Source organism: Anomaloglossus baeobatrachus, chromosome 12, assembly GCF_048569485.1.
Source record: "Anomaloglossus baeobatrachus isolate aAnoBae1 chromosome 12, aAnoBae1.hap1, whole genome shotgun sequence".
NCBI lineage: Eukaryota > Metazoa > Chordata > Amphibia > Anura > Aromobatidae > Anomaloglossus > Anomaloglossus baeobatrachus.
In genome coordinates, this window is record NC_134364.1 from 42,618,917 (window position 1) to 42,634,052 (window position 15,136).

Sequence of the window (15,136 nt, forward strand, 5' to 3'; positions counted from 1 at the left end):
ATCTACCACAGGACGTGGAGGATATTCCTATCTTGGTGCTCTGCTCAGGGAGTTTCTCCCTGGCCTTTTGCATTGCCTACTTTTCTTTCCTTCCTGCAGTCTGGGTTGGAAAAAGGTTTGTCGCTTGGCTCCCTTAAGGGTCAAGTCTCCGCGCTATCCGTATTTTTTCAGAAACGCCTTGCGCGACTTCCTCAGGTACGCACGTTCCTGCAAGGGGTTTGTCATATCGTCCCCCCTTACAAGCGGCCGTTGGAGCCCTGGGACCTGAACAAGGTTCTAATTGCTCTCCAAAAGCCGCCTTTCGAGCCTATGAAGGAGGTTTCCCTTTCTCGTCTTTCACAGAAAGTGGCCTTTCTAGTGGCGGTCACGTCTCTTCGGAGAGTGTCCGAGCTGGCGGCGTTATCATGCAGATCTCCATTCCTGGTGTTTCACCAGGACAAGGTAGTTCTGCGTCCAATTCCAGAATTTCTTCCCAAGGTGGTATCTTCCTTTCATCTCAATCAAGATATCACTTTACCGTCTTTGTGTCCGCATCCAGTTCACCAATTTGAAAAAGGTTTGCATTTATTGGATCTGGTGAGAGCACTCAGGATCTACATTTCCCGCACGGCGCCTCTGCGCCGCTCGGATGCACTCTTTGTCCTTGTCGCTGGTCAGCGTAAAGGGTCGCAAGCTTCCAAATCCACCCTTGCGCGTTGGATCAAGGAACCAATTCTTCACACCTACCGTTCTGCTGGGCTTCCGATTCCATCAGGACTGAAGGCCCATTCTACCAGAGCCGTGGGTGCGTCCTGGGCATTACGGCGCCAGGCTACGGCTCAGCAGGTGTGCCAGGCGGCTACCTGGTCGAGTCTGCACACTTTTACCAAGCATTATCAGGTGCATACCTACGCTTCGGCGGATGCCGGCCTAGGTAGACAAGTCCTTCAGGCGGCGGTGGCTCACCTGTAGGAAAGGGCTGTTTGACGGCCCTATCACGAGGTATTCTTTTACCCACCCAGGGACTGCTTTTGGACGTCCCAATTGTCTGGGTCTCCCAATTAGGAGCGACAAAGAAGAAGGGAATTTTGTTTACTTACCGTAAATTCCTTTTCTTCTAGCTCCAATTGGGAGACCCAGCACCCGCCCTGTTTGCTTAGGAAGTTTGTTTTTTTCGGGTGCACATGTTGTTCATGTTGAACAGTTCAGTTCTCCGAGGTTGTTTCTCGGGTTGAATTTGTATTTAAAACAGTTATTGGCTTTCCTCCTTCTTGCTTTTGCACTAAAACTGAGGAGCCCGTGATCCCACGGGGGGGTGTATAGCCAGAAGGGGAGGGGCTTTACACTTTTAAGTGTAGTACTTTGTGTGGCCTCCGGAGGCAGTAGCTATACACCCAATTGTCTGGGTCTCCCAATTGGAGCTAGAAGAAAAGGAATTTACGGTAAGTAAACAAAATTCCCTTATTTTTACTTTTTTTTACTTTTTTTTTTTTTTTTTTTTTTTGTGCGCAAAATGTTCGACATACTGCAAGCAAACAATTATCCCAGGTATAAGCTGGAGTGCATTGGTGCAAAAGAAATGGCAACTTTTTGAAAAGTGGAAAACTTAAAACCCTGTTCACAATAGTGAGCAAAACAAAAAAACAGGCTAGCATATCAAAAAGTGACTTTAAAAAGCGCAAATGAAAAACAGATGGAAAAACACAAAGGCACAAAAGCATAGATGAATCAGCCCTTATGTGATGTTGTTTTTTGGTTTGGGTATACGAAAAAAAATTGTGGATCACAGTGATGTTTCTGAAAAAAACACCAAAAAAACCCCGAGTCAATCAGCAGACAGATATTTTGAACAAACCATCCTCATATAATAAAGGATAGTTTTTTGGAAGTAAACAGTGAAGGTTCCCATTCAATCACTACAAGCATTGATAATAAAAAAAAAAAAAACAAGTAAAGGATACAGTTTCTTATAGACTGCATAAATCGTAAAGCGTTGTCAAATTTTTAAAGTCCTTTTATAGTTCAGCCATTGATAATATAATACAAACTGAACTGTTACTTGCCTTCCTGGGTCCAGCGCCACCTCTCCTCCCATGCTCCAGCCTTTGTTGATAGGCTGCAGTGGTAATATCATGTCTACAAGCCCGAGTGACTGCTGCAGCCAATCACTGTGTTTTAGCAGCTTTTGCAATTAAAGGAAATCTGTTATCATGCTTTTGCTTCCCAATCTGAGAGCAGCATAATATAGAGACAGAGACCCTGATTCCAGCGATGTGTCACTTACTGAGCTGTTTGCTGTCATTTTGATAAAATGACTGACTGTTTTCTCTGCTGCAGATCTAGCAGTTATACAGAGCTCACGAATATGCTGGACTACCTGCAGCACGCCAAGTAGTCCTGTAATAATTCACTGCTGATTCAACTGATTTTTATCATAACTACACATGGCAGCCCAATAAGTGACACATCGCTGGAATCAGAATCTCTGCCGCTTCATTATGCTGCTCTTGGATTAGGTGTCAAATCTGGTGACAGATTCCCTTTAACATCAGCACAGTTACTGTGCCCAGTGATTGGCTGCAGTGGTCACTTAAGCTACAGCAATAACATCTTGTTTCCAAAGCCCATCACATCACCAAAAGCTAGTGTGGTGTTGGAGAGGCAGTGGTGGACATGAGGAAAGTGAGTGTCCTTTTTTGTTGTTGTTGTTGTTGTTGTTGTTGTTGTTCTTATTATTATTATTATTCTTATTATCATCATTATTATACTTATGTTGTTGCTAATAATAATTTATTGTACTTTATTAATTATTATATTTTTATTTATTATTTTACTTATGTTGATGATGATGATAATAATAATTGTACTTTATTAATGATATTATTATTATACCTATGTTGTTAATAATTTATTGTACTTTATTGATTATTATTATATTATTTATTTTTTTTTTTATCATGTTCTGCTTCATATTTAAAAATTATTCCTGAAGTTTTACAATGTTCACCGTGGCCAATGAGCCTCATAACATGCTGACATGGTTATCACAGGCCTTCTTCCCCCTCTGCACAATGACCTCTGCATGGGTCACAGAGCATGCCCACCACCATTTCCCATAGAAGTTCATGATTATCTCCTGTTTTTGTTGATTCATGTGGCAGTTGTACATATCTGAGTGTTGGTAACAAAGTAGCAGCTTGGGCGCCATGGTTGTCCCCATAACTATGTACAAAATAATATTATAGAAAGCCATCAAAAAGCTAGGATCTGAGGTTTGTTTGTTTTTAAAATACAATCCATACATTTTAAAGACAGTGGCATATAAGAGTTGATATATTGTAAGAGCATTTAATTGCATAATGTTTTTTTTTTTTAGGCGCATTAACATTGGTGCACGGTTCCAGGCAAATATTCCGGATTTCAGAGACCGGAGTTTGGCATTTGTGGACAAGCCCAAAGCAGACCTGGTTTGGTGTCCTCTGGAGGACGTGCAGAATAAGCAAGGTGGGGAAAAAAGTATACAGCATTAAAGTAGAAGCCATCAGTATGCGAATGTCCTCCTCTGTACACCATGACACCGCTGCAGCGTATTCAATCTGTATTTGTGTTTTGAGACGTCTTGGGCTTTATTTACTTTGGCCAGGATTTCGGACTGTTTCAGACAGGCTATGTTCACATATTGCTTTTTATTCTACAGCAAAACCTGCTCTCATAGCAGTAAAGAATTTGTTTTGCAAAATTATTAATAATTTGTCTGCAGTACATGTTAGTTTATTGCGCTTTTGCACTTCCACATTGCTTTCTATGGTGAAAAAATTGACATGTTGCATTCTTCATAAATGCAGCCATCTGCTTGTTCTGCCTCTCCATATTCAAGGATGCAACCGTACACGTTGGGTCACTGGTGGCGGCATCTGTCATTGGCCTCTTTGTAGCTGGAGACTTTATGCACCTTGATTTCTTGTGTGGCTTAAGATATTATAGCAAATTTAATTGTCTTTTTTTATTCCATCGATGCTCATTTCCGTATCTGGGGGTGGGCAGTGGTTAGTGAAGATGGGAAGCATGTGAGATTGGCAGGTAAATGAGTACATAATGCCTGCCTATCACACGAGTCCCGGCAGGTATCCGTTAACATCACTGGTGCTATTCGCCTTCTGATATGGAAATGAGTGGAACAGAGAGAACCCCTTCAACTGCTGGCCTGTAGAAAATCTCAGACCCATTGTTGCTCCATTGGCGTAATACCCATTTCCTATTAAAATAATTGGGCAATCGGAGAACACATTTGATATAGTTTTGATCACTGAAATGGCTGCATCTAAATACAGAGCAACAAATATGGCTGGCTGTAATATGTACAGTAAGGTAAAGAGTTGCACACCAGTCACAATGTATAGGGGAATAATGAAAAACAGAACTGCTATGGGAATATTAGACTGAAAAATGCAATGGACTATCTGAAAAATTGAAAAACATGAAAATGGAATGTGCATAACTGCTATGAATAATAGGAATGAGAGATGTTTAGCCATTGTATTGATCAATGCAAAAGAGCCCCAAAACCACGCCAAGGTAATCTCTATTTTTGGGGTCCCTAACGTATGTGTAACCTCACCTGCAGTTAAAAAACTTGCTCTGTATGGGAAGCAAAGGACCAAGCTATATATGTGAAATGAAACACATGACTATGGATGGGGCAGGGTTCTTAGACAGAAAGTGCATACTAATTAAAGAATGTACGTCTGGAACTCCAATGGTGTGAACAAGGTGCAAGATTCAAAAACATATTACTATACAATAGTAAAAGAGTTGCAAACAAGTCACCATGTATGGGGAAATAATGAAAAGCAGAACTGCTACGGGAATGCTAGACTGAAAAATACAATGAACTATCTGAAAAATTGAAAAAACTTGAAATTGGTATATGCATAACTACTATGAATAATAGGAATACAAGAGATTTTTAGCCATTGTATTGATCAATGCAAAAGAGCCCCAAAACCATGCCAAGGTAATCTATATTTCTCTATCGTTTCATTGGGGGACACAGGACCATGGGTTATGCTGCTGTCACTAGGAGGCTGACACTAAGTAAACATAAAAAAGTTAGCTCCTCCCTAGCAGCATACACCCCGAGCCGGAGGCGGGCTCAGATCAGTTTTAGCTTAGTGTCGTAGGAGGCTGATGTGGGCCGTCTCGGCCCCCCTCAGCCATGTATGTTTTTGCGCTTTTTTATTTTATTTCGGCGCCGCTCATCGCTCTCATACCTGTCGTCTTCTTCTCTGCAGGTATTCGCTTCACTCATTCTCCGCAGCCCCGTGGGTACCGCTCCCCAGGGTCGCAGGGGCTTGAGACTTCGGGGCCCTCTCCCCCGCCCGTCCCCGTGGTACCACTCCCGTGGGTGCGCGTGTGGGCAGGTTGTTTTGTGGGCACCCCTGATTCGCCCTGAGGTATCACCCCAAAGGGCGTACAGGGGAATACAGCAGGGATGGAACCTCAGCAGCGTTTGTGATAGATGGGGCCCTGTCACGCTGCCTTCTCCTGATAGGGGGCTGTCTACCCCCATCATGATGCCTACTACCCTGCCTTCAGCACGCTCTCCCCCGGAGCCTTCCTGGACGAGCAGCGCTGTTCACAGGCAGGGCCAGGGAGCTCTGCCTGCACCGCATCCATCGCTGAGCCGGCGCCGCCGATTGCAGGTAGGATCCGACTTCCCTGCTCTTTCCCCCGGCCCCCTCCATAAATTTAGTCCCCGGCTTCGGCCTAGTCGCTCCTGCGTCCTAGCCACGCCCCCGCTGCATGCTATTGGCCGCCGGTCGTCTCCCTCTGTACCTCCCACTGCTCTGCCTCCTGGCAGATGGTGGGGGCTGTGAATCCTCCAGACTTTTCGCGCCGGAATCCTGCTCCTCCCCCAGCCTCCTCCAGCGTCCCCTCTCCATTTTAGCCTGCCTCTGGTCCCCTGAGGCTGCAGCACGCCGGCGTTCTGAGTTTTCTGGCCAGCTCATTCCTGGACTCCACTTCTGGACTGGTGGGCAGCACGCAGGACCTGGGTAAGCTCTGCTCCTAAGGAGTAGCCCTCACTAGGTAGCATTCTCTGAGTTTAGGGACGAGTTAACCCTCTCCTGTCTCCTTCCTAGCAGCCACCAGGGAGAGTACCTGTGTGCACCATGCCTAAGGCTAAGCCCACCCAATCCAAGCAGGCCCCCTTTGCACTATTTTTTGCATGCTCCTCCTGCAGCTCCAAATTTTCCCAGGGTCAGGACGCCCCACTATGCTCCGTCTGTTCTACAGACGCGCAGCCTCCGCAGGACTCTGCGGCCGACGCTTCTGATACCGCAGACGCCACAGCGCCATATGCTGCAGGGCCCTGCGTCCCGCCCCCCCCCGACTGGCTAGCGTCCCTGTCCCAGTCCGTAGATTCCCTCTCTGAGGCTTCTCGGACCATCGCGCAAGCTCTACGCCTGCTGCCGACGCTCGCCCAGATTCCCGCAGACCCGGCGCAATTGCCCCCGGAGCAGGTGAGCCCCGTTGCAGGGTCCTCCTCTGCTGCTCAGAAACGGACCCGCCGGGTCTCGTCCTCAGACTCTTCCCAGGTTTCACCTTCATCCCCAGGTCCAGACCGTCAGTCCTCCAGGGAGGCTTCTGACTGCTCCGAGGATGATTCCGATGCGGTACCCCTACAGGACTCAGAGCAGGCGGCCGATATTCGGCACATGGTAAATAGCCTGATAGAAGCAGTAAACCAGACCTTGAAGGTACAGGTGGACCCAGTCTCCTCCCAGAGCACCCAGGTCTCCTTTAAGCGGGTGAAGCGGGCCCAGAACACATTCAGCGGACATCCAGAATTCGCTGAGTTACTGCGCAGCCACAGGCAACAGCCGGACAGGGTATTTACCAGCGGTAAGTCCATCGATTTGCATTATCCCTTTCCTGAGGGTCTTCGAAAGGATTGGGCAGGTTCCCCTGTGGTTGACCCCCCAGTCTCCCGCCTGTCTTCTCACACAGTCCTTCCACTCACTAACGGTACGTCTCTCAAAGATCCTACGGACCGTACTATTGACAGGTTGGCCCGTTCCGCCTTCGAGGCAGCGGGCTCATCCCTCTCTCCGGCCTTCGCCTCGGTTTGGGTGGCGAAGGCCCTGATGTCCTGGGCGGACACGCTACGCGGCGGTCTCCGCGCCATTCCTACCAATCCGGACCTGGTTCCCATCGCCTCGCAGATTTCCCTCGCGGGTGAGTACTTGCTCAATGCAGCCCTGGCGTCTGCAAGTTGCGCGACCCAGGCCGCCAGCAACAATGTGGCCATCCGTCGAGCCCTTTGGCTCCGCTCCTGGAACGCGGATGCGGCCTCTAAGAAGTCACTAACTTCCCTGCCCTTCCTAGGGGAGCGTCTCTTCGGAGATAGGCTGGACCAGCTGATCTCCGATGCAACGGGAGGAAAGAGTACATCTCTCCCCCAATTGCGCCCCAAGCGCTTCCAGAATCGGCGCTCCACCGCTCGTTTCCGGTCCTTTCGCAGCTTCAGCTCCAATCCCCAGCCGCGGAAAAGCCGCTCTCCTCCGAGAGACAGGAAGACCCCGTCATTCAAGACCAATCCCGCCTGGCGTTCACGCCCCCGCCAGTCCACGAGATCCTCTTCTGGTTACCGCCGTCGTTCCTCCAAGTGACTCGCGGTCGGCGCGCAACAGCGCCAGACTTGTGGGAGGGCGCCTGTCTCGTTTTCAGCATGTGTGGATCCCCCTGACCGCCGATGCCTGGGTCAGAGAGATCATCACATCAGGCTACAAAATAGAATTCGAAGCAAAGCCACCGAGACGTTTTTTCCTATCTCGCCCTCCCGAGTCTACCGCGCGGGCTCGCGCGTTCTTTCACTCCATAGACTCCCTCCTCCGAACCGGAGTCGTGGTACCAGTCCCTCCCGCAGAGCGTTTCAAGGGGTTCTATTCCAACCTTTTCGTGGTCCCCAAAAAGGACGGCTCTGTCCGTCCCGTCCTCGACCTAAAGCTTCTGAACAGGTCGGTGAGACCTCGGCCGTTTCGAATGGAGTCACTCCGGTCCGTCATCGCGTCCATGGAGGTAGGCGAATTCCTGGCATCGCTGGATATTCAAGACGCCTATCTTCACGTCCCGATAGCCACCTCTCACCAACAGTTCCTCCGTTTTGCGATAGCGGAAGATCACTTCCAGTTCACAGCTCTTCCCTTCGGCCTCGCATCCGCACCCAGGGTCTTTACGAAGATCATGGCTGCTGCCATGTCCGTCCTGCATGCCAGGGGTGTCATGGTCATCCCGTACTTGGACGATATGTTGATAAAGGGCTCTTCTTTCGAGGACTGTCGTCTCGGGGTTCAGGTCACGATCGACACCCTTTCACGGTTAGGGTGGCTGATAAATCGGAAGAAGTCCTCTCTGATCCCGGCCCGTCGGATCACCTTTTTAGGCATGGTATTCGATACCATCCAAGGGCGAGTTTTCCTCACACAGGAGAAGATCTCCTCCCTACAACGAGGACTCCGCGCTCTTCGGCGTCAGCGCCAAGTGTCCATCAGGTTCGGCATGCGAGTCCTCGGTCGTATGGTGGCGGCGATGGAAGCGGTACCCTTTGCACAGTTCCATCTCCGGCCACTCCAGCTGGCCTTGCTGAAGAAGTGGGACAGATCTCCCTTTTCTCTGGACCGCAGGTTTCATCTTTCGCCGGAGACCCGCAACTCCCTCCGTTGGTGGCTCAATCAGCGCAACCTCGCATCAGGGAGGTCTTTCCTCCCGCTCCACTGGAAGATAGTGACCACCGACGCCAGTCTCCAGGGCTGGGGAGCAGTGTTTCGACATCACACAGCGCAGGGCCGATGGTCACCGAGAGAGAGTTGTCTCCAGATCAACATTTTGGAGATAAGAGCCATCCGGCTAGCCTTGCAGCAGTTTCGGCACCTAGTACAGGGTTGCCCGGTCAGGATCCAGTCGGACAATGCGACGGCGGTGGCGTACATCAACCACCAAGGCGGCACAAGAAGTGTCGGGGCGATGCGAGAAGTCAAGAAGATATTGCACTGGGCCGAGTGTCATCACTCCCTGATCTCAGCGGTACACATCCCAGGCGTGGACAATTGGGCGGCGGACTTCCTCAGCAGGGAAGGCCTCGCCTCCGGAGAATGGTCCCTCAACCGGGAAGTATTCAACCAGATCTGCGACAGATGGGGAGTTCCGGACGTGGACCTAATGGCCTCCCGGTTCAACCGTCAAGTTCCGCACTTTGTAGCGCGGTGCCGCGACCGCTTGGCTTTAGGAGTCGACGCCCTCACCCTGTCATGGAGCCAGTTCAGTCTCCCGTACATCTTCCCTCCGCTCCCTCTAATTCCGAGGGTCCTCAAGAAGATCAAGGCGGAAGGGATACCGGTCATCCTAGTGGCTCCGGACTGGCCCAGGCGAGCATGGTTCGCGGAACTAACTCAGCTCCTCGCAGACGCTCCGTGGCGCCTTCCAGACCGTCCAGATCTCCTGCAGCAGGGGCCTCTCTTCCATCAGAACTCACAGGTCCTAAATTTGACGGCCTGGCCATTGAATCCTGGGTTCTAGCTAAGGCTGGTTTTTCCTCAAGAGTGATTCAGACAATGATTAGGGCCAGGAAGCCATCTTCATCAAAGATTTACCACCGCACGTGGAAAGTTTTCTTCAGGTGGTGTGAAGAGCAGAATATTTCTTCTCCTCTCGCCTTCTCCCTTCCTTCCCTGTTGGCATTCTTGCAGTCAGGCCTAGATGCGGGTCTCTCGCTCGCAACACTAAAGGGCCAGATATCGGCGTTATCAATCCTGTTTCAGAAGCCACTGGCCGCTCGTTCACAGGTTAAGACCTTCATCCAGGGAGTAGCCCACCTGGCACCGCCGTACCGTCGGCCTCTAGAACCGTGGGACCTTAATCTAGTCCTAGGGTCACTTCAGGGCTCCCCATTCGAGCCCTTGCGAGAATCTTCCCTGTCTCACCTGTCTTGGAAGGTGGTGTTTCTTGTTGCCATCACTTCTATTCGCAGGACGTCAGAGCTGGCAGCTCTCTCTTGTCGTTCCCCCTTTTTGATTTTTCACCAGGACAAAGCGGTTCTCCGTCCAGATCCCGCTTTTCTCCCAAAGGTGGTCTCCCCGTTCCATCTTAACGAGGAAATCATCCTTCCATCCTTCTGTCCTGGCCCCTCTCACAGCTTGGAGAGGTCCTTGCACACCCTGGACCTAGTGCGTGCACTTAGAATTTATGTCTCCAGGACCGCGCCGTTCCGTAAGTCAGATGGTCTGTTTGTTCTCCCTTCTGGTCCCAAGAAGGGTGAATCTGCATCCAAGGCCACAATTGCCAGATGGATCCGTTCCGCCATATCAGAGGCCTACCGGATTCGGGACAAGTCTCCGCCGCGGGGGGTAAAGGCGCACTCTACCCGCGCAGTGGGCGCCTCTTGGGCGATTAGGCATCAGGCGTCGGCCGACCAGGTCTGCAAGGCCGCCACCTGGTCTAACCTGCACACCTTTACTAGGTTCTACCACGTTCACACCCAAGCATCGGCAGATGCTATTTTTGGGAGAAAGGTCTTGCAGGCAGCAGTTGCGCACCTGTAATAGGGTGGCAGCATTCAATTATAGTGCAAGCCCGCCGAGGGAGGTTGTTGTTGTCTGCCTCTGCGGGTTTTTCGGTATTCCCACCCAGGGACTGCTTTTGGACGTCCCATGGTCCTGTGTCCCCCAATGAAACGATAGAGAAAGTAGGATTTTTGTGTACTCACCGTAAAATCTCTTTCTCTGAGTCTTCATTGGGGGACACAGCACCCACCCTGCTTGGTTTTTTGGTTGATTCAATTGCATTTGCCTGCTATTTTTTCAGTGGTCTTATGTTCATAGACCTCTTGTTTGCACGGCTGCATTGTTTTAGTTACAACTTGTGTTTATGTATGGTGATTCTGGTACTCCTCCTACTGCTTGTGCACCAACTGATCTGAGCCCGCCTCCGGCTCGGGGTGTATGCTGCTAGGGAGGAGCTAACTTTTTTATGTTTACTTAGTGTCAGCCTCCTAGTGACAGCAGCATAACCCATGGTCCTGTGTCCCCCAATGAAGACTCAGAGAAAGAGATTTTACGGTGAGTACACAAAAATCCTACTTTTTGGGGTCCCTAACCTTTGTGTACCCTCACTTGCAGCTAAAAAAAGTTTTTTCAATTTTTCAGATAGTTTATTGTATTTTTTTTTATTCTAGTATTCCCATAGCAGTTCTGCTTTTCATTATTCCCCTATACATTGTGACTAGTGTGCAATTCTTTGCCTTATTGTATAGTTACGTTTCTGAGTTTTGCACCATGTTCACACCATTGGAGTTCCAGAAATACATTCTTTAATTGGCTGTAATGTGTCACACGGTCACAAGGTATGAGGAACCCCCGGTGAGCGCCACAACACACAGGTAACACTGTAAGTCCAATACAAGGGTGCGCTCTGGCACTAGGGAGAGGGGAGCAGGGGTCTGCTCCTGCCACTCACCTGAGGCTAATCCCTGCACTCCCAAATGTCCCTATACTGATCCTTACACTTCCCCCCCCCCCCCCCCCACACACACACTTCACCAAACATGTGCCTAGGCCCTCGCTTGCCCGACATTTGACCTTCGCTAGCAAGAAGGCTTCCGAGGGCACTAGTCTTGCCACAGCAGTAATAAAACACAAGGGAAGGGAGACAAACAGGGTGACATACACTAAAAGGAAAACGCTCCAAGCTCCTCCAATACAGCTAAACTCCACAGCTGCAATTGTCATGACTCTGCAGCTTCTTCCAGAGACTTACTCCTTCCAGAGTGGTCAGCTTAAAAATAAAAATTCTAGAACAGGCATCAGATGGCAAGATATGTGACTTTTTATAGCAAAGGGGAGTGGTCACAAAAGAGCTGCACCTGGGCTTAAGGCTACAAAAGACAGTCAGAAAGGAAAGAGTCCTTTTAACCCCCTACAGCATTAAAAGCAAGTAGATTTCCCTCAAATACAAGTAGTGAATCTGCAAGCAATAAGGTGTGGCGACCTTATTCCTGACCTGCCAGAGGTCTCCAAGGAGCAGGACAGGTTTTGTGTAAGGTAAAGTGTTGACAACTCTTTCCGTCTTCCACCAGTAGTTGAGCAGTTGCTGACGGCCGCCTGTTCCAGTATCTTACCGGGTGGAGGCACCAATCAGGAGCTCGCACTTCATTATCTTCACGAGTCCAAGGGGAACATTTTAGTAAGTCTGTGCACCATCATAATAAAACAAAATTATCTAAGAAATTAATAATCACATCCTAATTTTGAAATGTGTTCATGGGAAAATAAACTCTCAACGTTGCAAAAATAAATTAAACCAAGATATATACAGTACGTGTTATTAGGATAATTACATTTTGATTGCTGTAATGTACAGTACATTTAATTTATTATTTTCTTTATAGGCCACTCTTACTAAGCTGCTATTGAAGAAGCCAAAAAGGCACAAAGAGCATCATTTATCAAACTATCATTACTCTGGTAAGAACAAAGGTTTCTGTGCTATGCAGTTGGTCTTTTTGGCAAATTGCCTTTTGTATTTTTTTGGGGGGGTTGTTATTGTTACCGTTCAGTCTGTTGACTCACTTTATTATATAATTGCTTTCTGTTCTGTTCAGGGTCAGACAAGTGGTCTGTAACTGAGAAGAGACTGTTCAACAAGGGAATGGCCATCTACAAGAAAGACTTTCTGCTGGTTCAGAAATTGGTATGTAGCCGCAAAAAAAATTAATAATAAAATATATATATAATATACCCCTCAAAATGACTGTCTCAATAATTTGTCACGTGCCCTTGAGCATCAATTTACAGCTGACAACGGTGTCTCCTGCTTTCACAAGTGGAGTAATTGTCTGTTGAGACATGGCATCCCACTCTTGTAGTAGTGGTTAAATTTTCAGCAGTGAACAGCACTGAGGCCCATTTGTCCCTCGTCCGGTATAGATGGTGCCTGGTGGTGCAGTCAAGTACTTTGCAGGTTTTCTAGCACACAGACCACGCTGATATAAACGCTTTTGAATGGTGTGATGTGACACGAATGTGCCTGGAGTTGTGTGGCATTCATCATCTGGTTCTGAAGGGCATTGTTCACAATCAAGAGGTCATCAATGTGGCATGTGGCCAAAGGACTTCACTTCTCTGCTTTTCTGTGACTTCTCCAGTCTCTCTCTGTATCTCTGTTGCAACCTGCTAATAACACTCTAAGCTCAGTGGCCACGTCAGAGAACATACTGCTTGAAGCCTCGCAATGGCGAGGTACTGCTGATCGTTTGTTAAGGTCGTCTTGGTTTCATGATGTCAAAATATGAGCAGTGTGATGAGGGGCGACTGTTTAAATACCAATTCTAAAAGTACCCCAAAATGTATTGTCCAATTCATGGATCAAACACCTGTTGTGAATTTTGCCATTAAGCTCCTTGTTAGAGAACAGCAAGATGTGCAAAAAGTCCTGAAACATTGAACAGTTGGACAAGTAGAGTCAGAACTGTAGAGATGGTCACATTAGGCTCACCTGAACAAAAAAAATCAGACGGCATTTTAGGATAATCCTGAAATTTCACCTGAAAGCCAAATATCCTTAACTTTGTGTGTGTGTGTGTGTGTGTGTGTGTGTGTGTGTGTGTCTGTGTCTGTCTATATACATATGTATGTATGTATGTATGTATATGTATATATATGTATGTATGTATGTGTATGTATATATGTATGTATGTATGTATGTATGTGTGTATATATATATATGTGTGTGTATATATATATATATATATATATATATATATATATATATATATATATATATATATATATATATATATGTATAATATATATATATGTATGTATATATGTGTATGTGTGTGTGTGTGTGTATATATATATATATATATATATATATATATATATATATATATATATATATATATATATATATATATATATATATATATATATATATATATATATATATATATATATATATATATATATATATGTATGTATATATATAATATATATATATATATATATATATATATATATATATGTATATCTCATGTATAATGTAATTTGCATTCCTTAAGCATAAGTTGGACCCAATTTTCTGATCTTGGTATTCTAAATATTTTTTTGTTTTGTGTTGCTTTTGCTCTTTTTACACCAGACATGGTGGGAATTATGCTCTACAGAGCAATTTTATGATGATTAAACCCCATATGCTTCTACATTTTGGGTTACTTGCTATTGGGTAGGTTGTCGACGAATCTCCCTAAATATATCCTGATGTTTGTGGAGTTGAGCTGCTTTACATAACTTAATGTGGAAACTTGGAGTAATAATCCCGAGAGTAAACAGGACTCGTGCAGAATATACACACTACTTGTCTAACCAAATCTGATGTGGATTTTCCAGATTAAAACCAAAACTGTGGCTCAGTGTGTCGAGTTTTACTACACCTACAAGAAGCAAGTGAAGATCGGACGCAACGGCATGCTAATATTTGGCGATGTCGAGGCCTCGGCTGATGAGAAAAACCCCAGAGAGGACGCGGAGATTGATATTAAGGTATTACTTTCTATGTGTGGTGTTTTTGGATCTTATCTAATCAATGGAACTTAAGTGATGGTGGAAAATCTGAAAATTCTGAATGATGCTGCCTGTGGTTCGGCCGGCATGGATCTTTTGTGAAATTCCCTCTAAGACATTTTACCAGTAATGGCCTCTCGTCTTGGCTATGGGGAGCTTACAACCTCTCTTGTAACCCTTGTGGTTGACTAGATATTTAGGTTGCAAATGAAAAAAGTACCAAGTGTTGTAAATCCCATCGTCCTGGGTGGGCCCCAGGTGCGCGGCGTGCCAAGTGCTGCATGTGGTTTGTGCTTGCGTAGAGGAGGCAGCGGCTGCCAGATTAGTCTGTGTGTGAAGGGCAGAAGCTCCTCTTACACATCTGCTCCGTCATGTTGCCCTTCGTTAATGCCAGGTTGGTGTTAATAGCTGGAAGTCCTGTAATGGCTGAGTAGCTAATACCTGAGAAATCTTTAAGGAAGAAATGCCGATCTCAAACTGTCATCACCAAGTGGCAAAAAAACCAGACACCTAAGACTTGTACTGCTATGTGTTATTGCTCT

General features: G+C 47.1%; 1 protein-coding gene across 6 annotated transcripts in view; it reads left to right on the forward strand.

The window, feature by feature from the left end:
- The window catches only part of MIDEAS (mitotic deacetylase associated SANT domain protein), a 143,322-nt gene that overhangs the window by 109,693 nt on the left and 18,493 nt on the right, over positions 1-15,136 (forward strand). For 4 of the 6 annotated variants that reach the window (XM_075330262.1, XM_075330261.1, XM_075330266.1 and 1 more), the window contains exons 6-10: positions 3,356-3,483; positions 12,110-12,216; positions 12,422-12,497; positions 12,635-12,723; positions 14,421-14,573. In XM_075330262.1, coding sequence (XP_075186377.1) covers positions 3,356-3,483; positions 12,110-12,216; positions 12,422-12,497; positions 12,635-12,723; positions 14,421-14,573 — 553 coding nt within the window. The remainder of the gene's footprint in view (positions 1-3,355; positions 3,484-12,109; positions 12,217-12,421; positions 12,498-12,634; positions 12,724-14,420; positions 14,574-15,136) is intronic. The other 2 variants (XM_075330265.1, XM_075330267.1) reach the window with 1 other exon arrangement.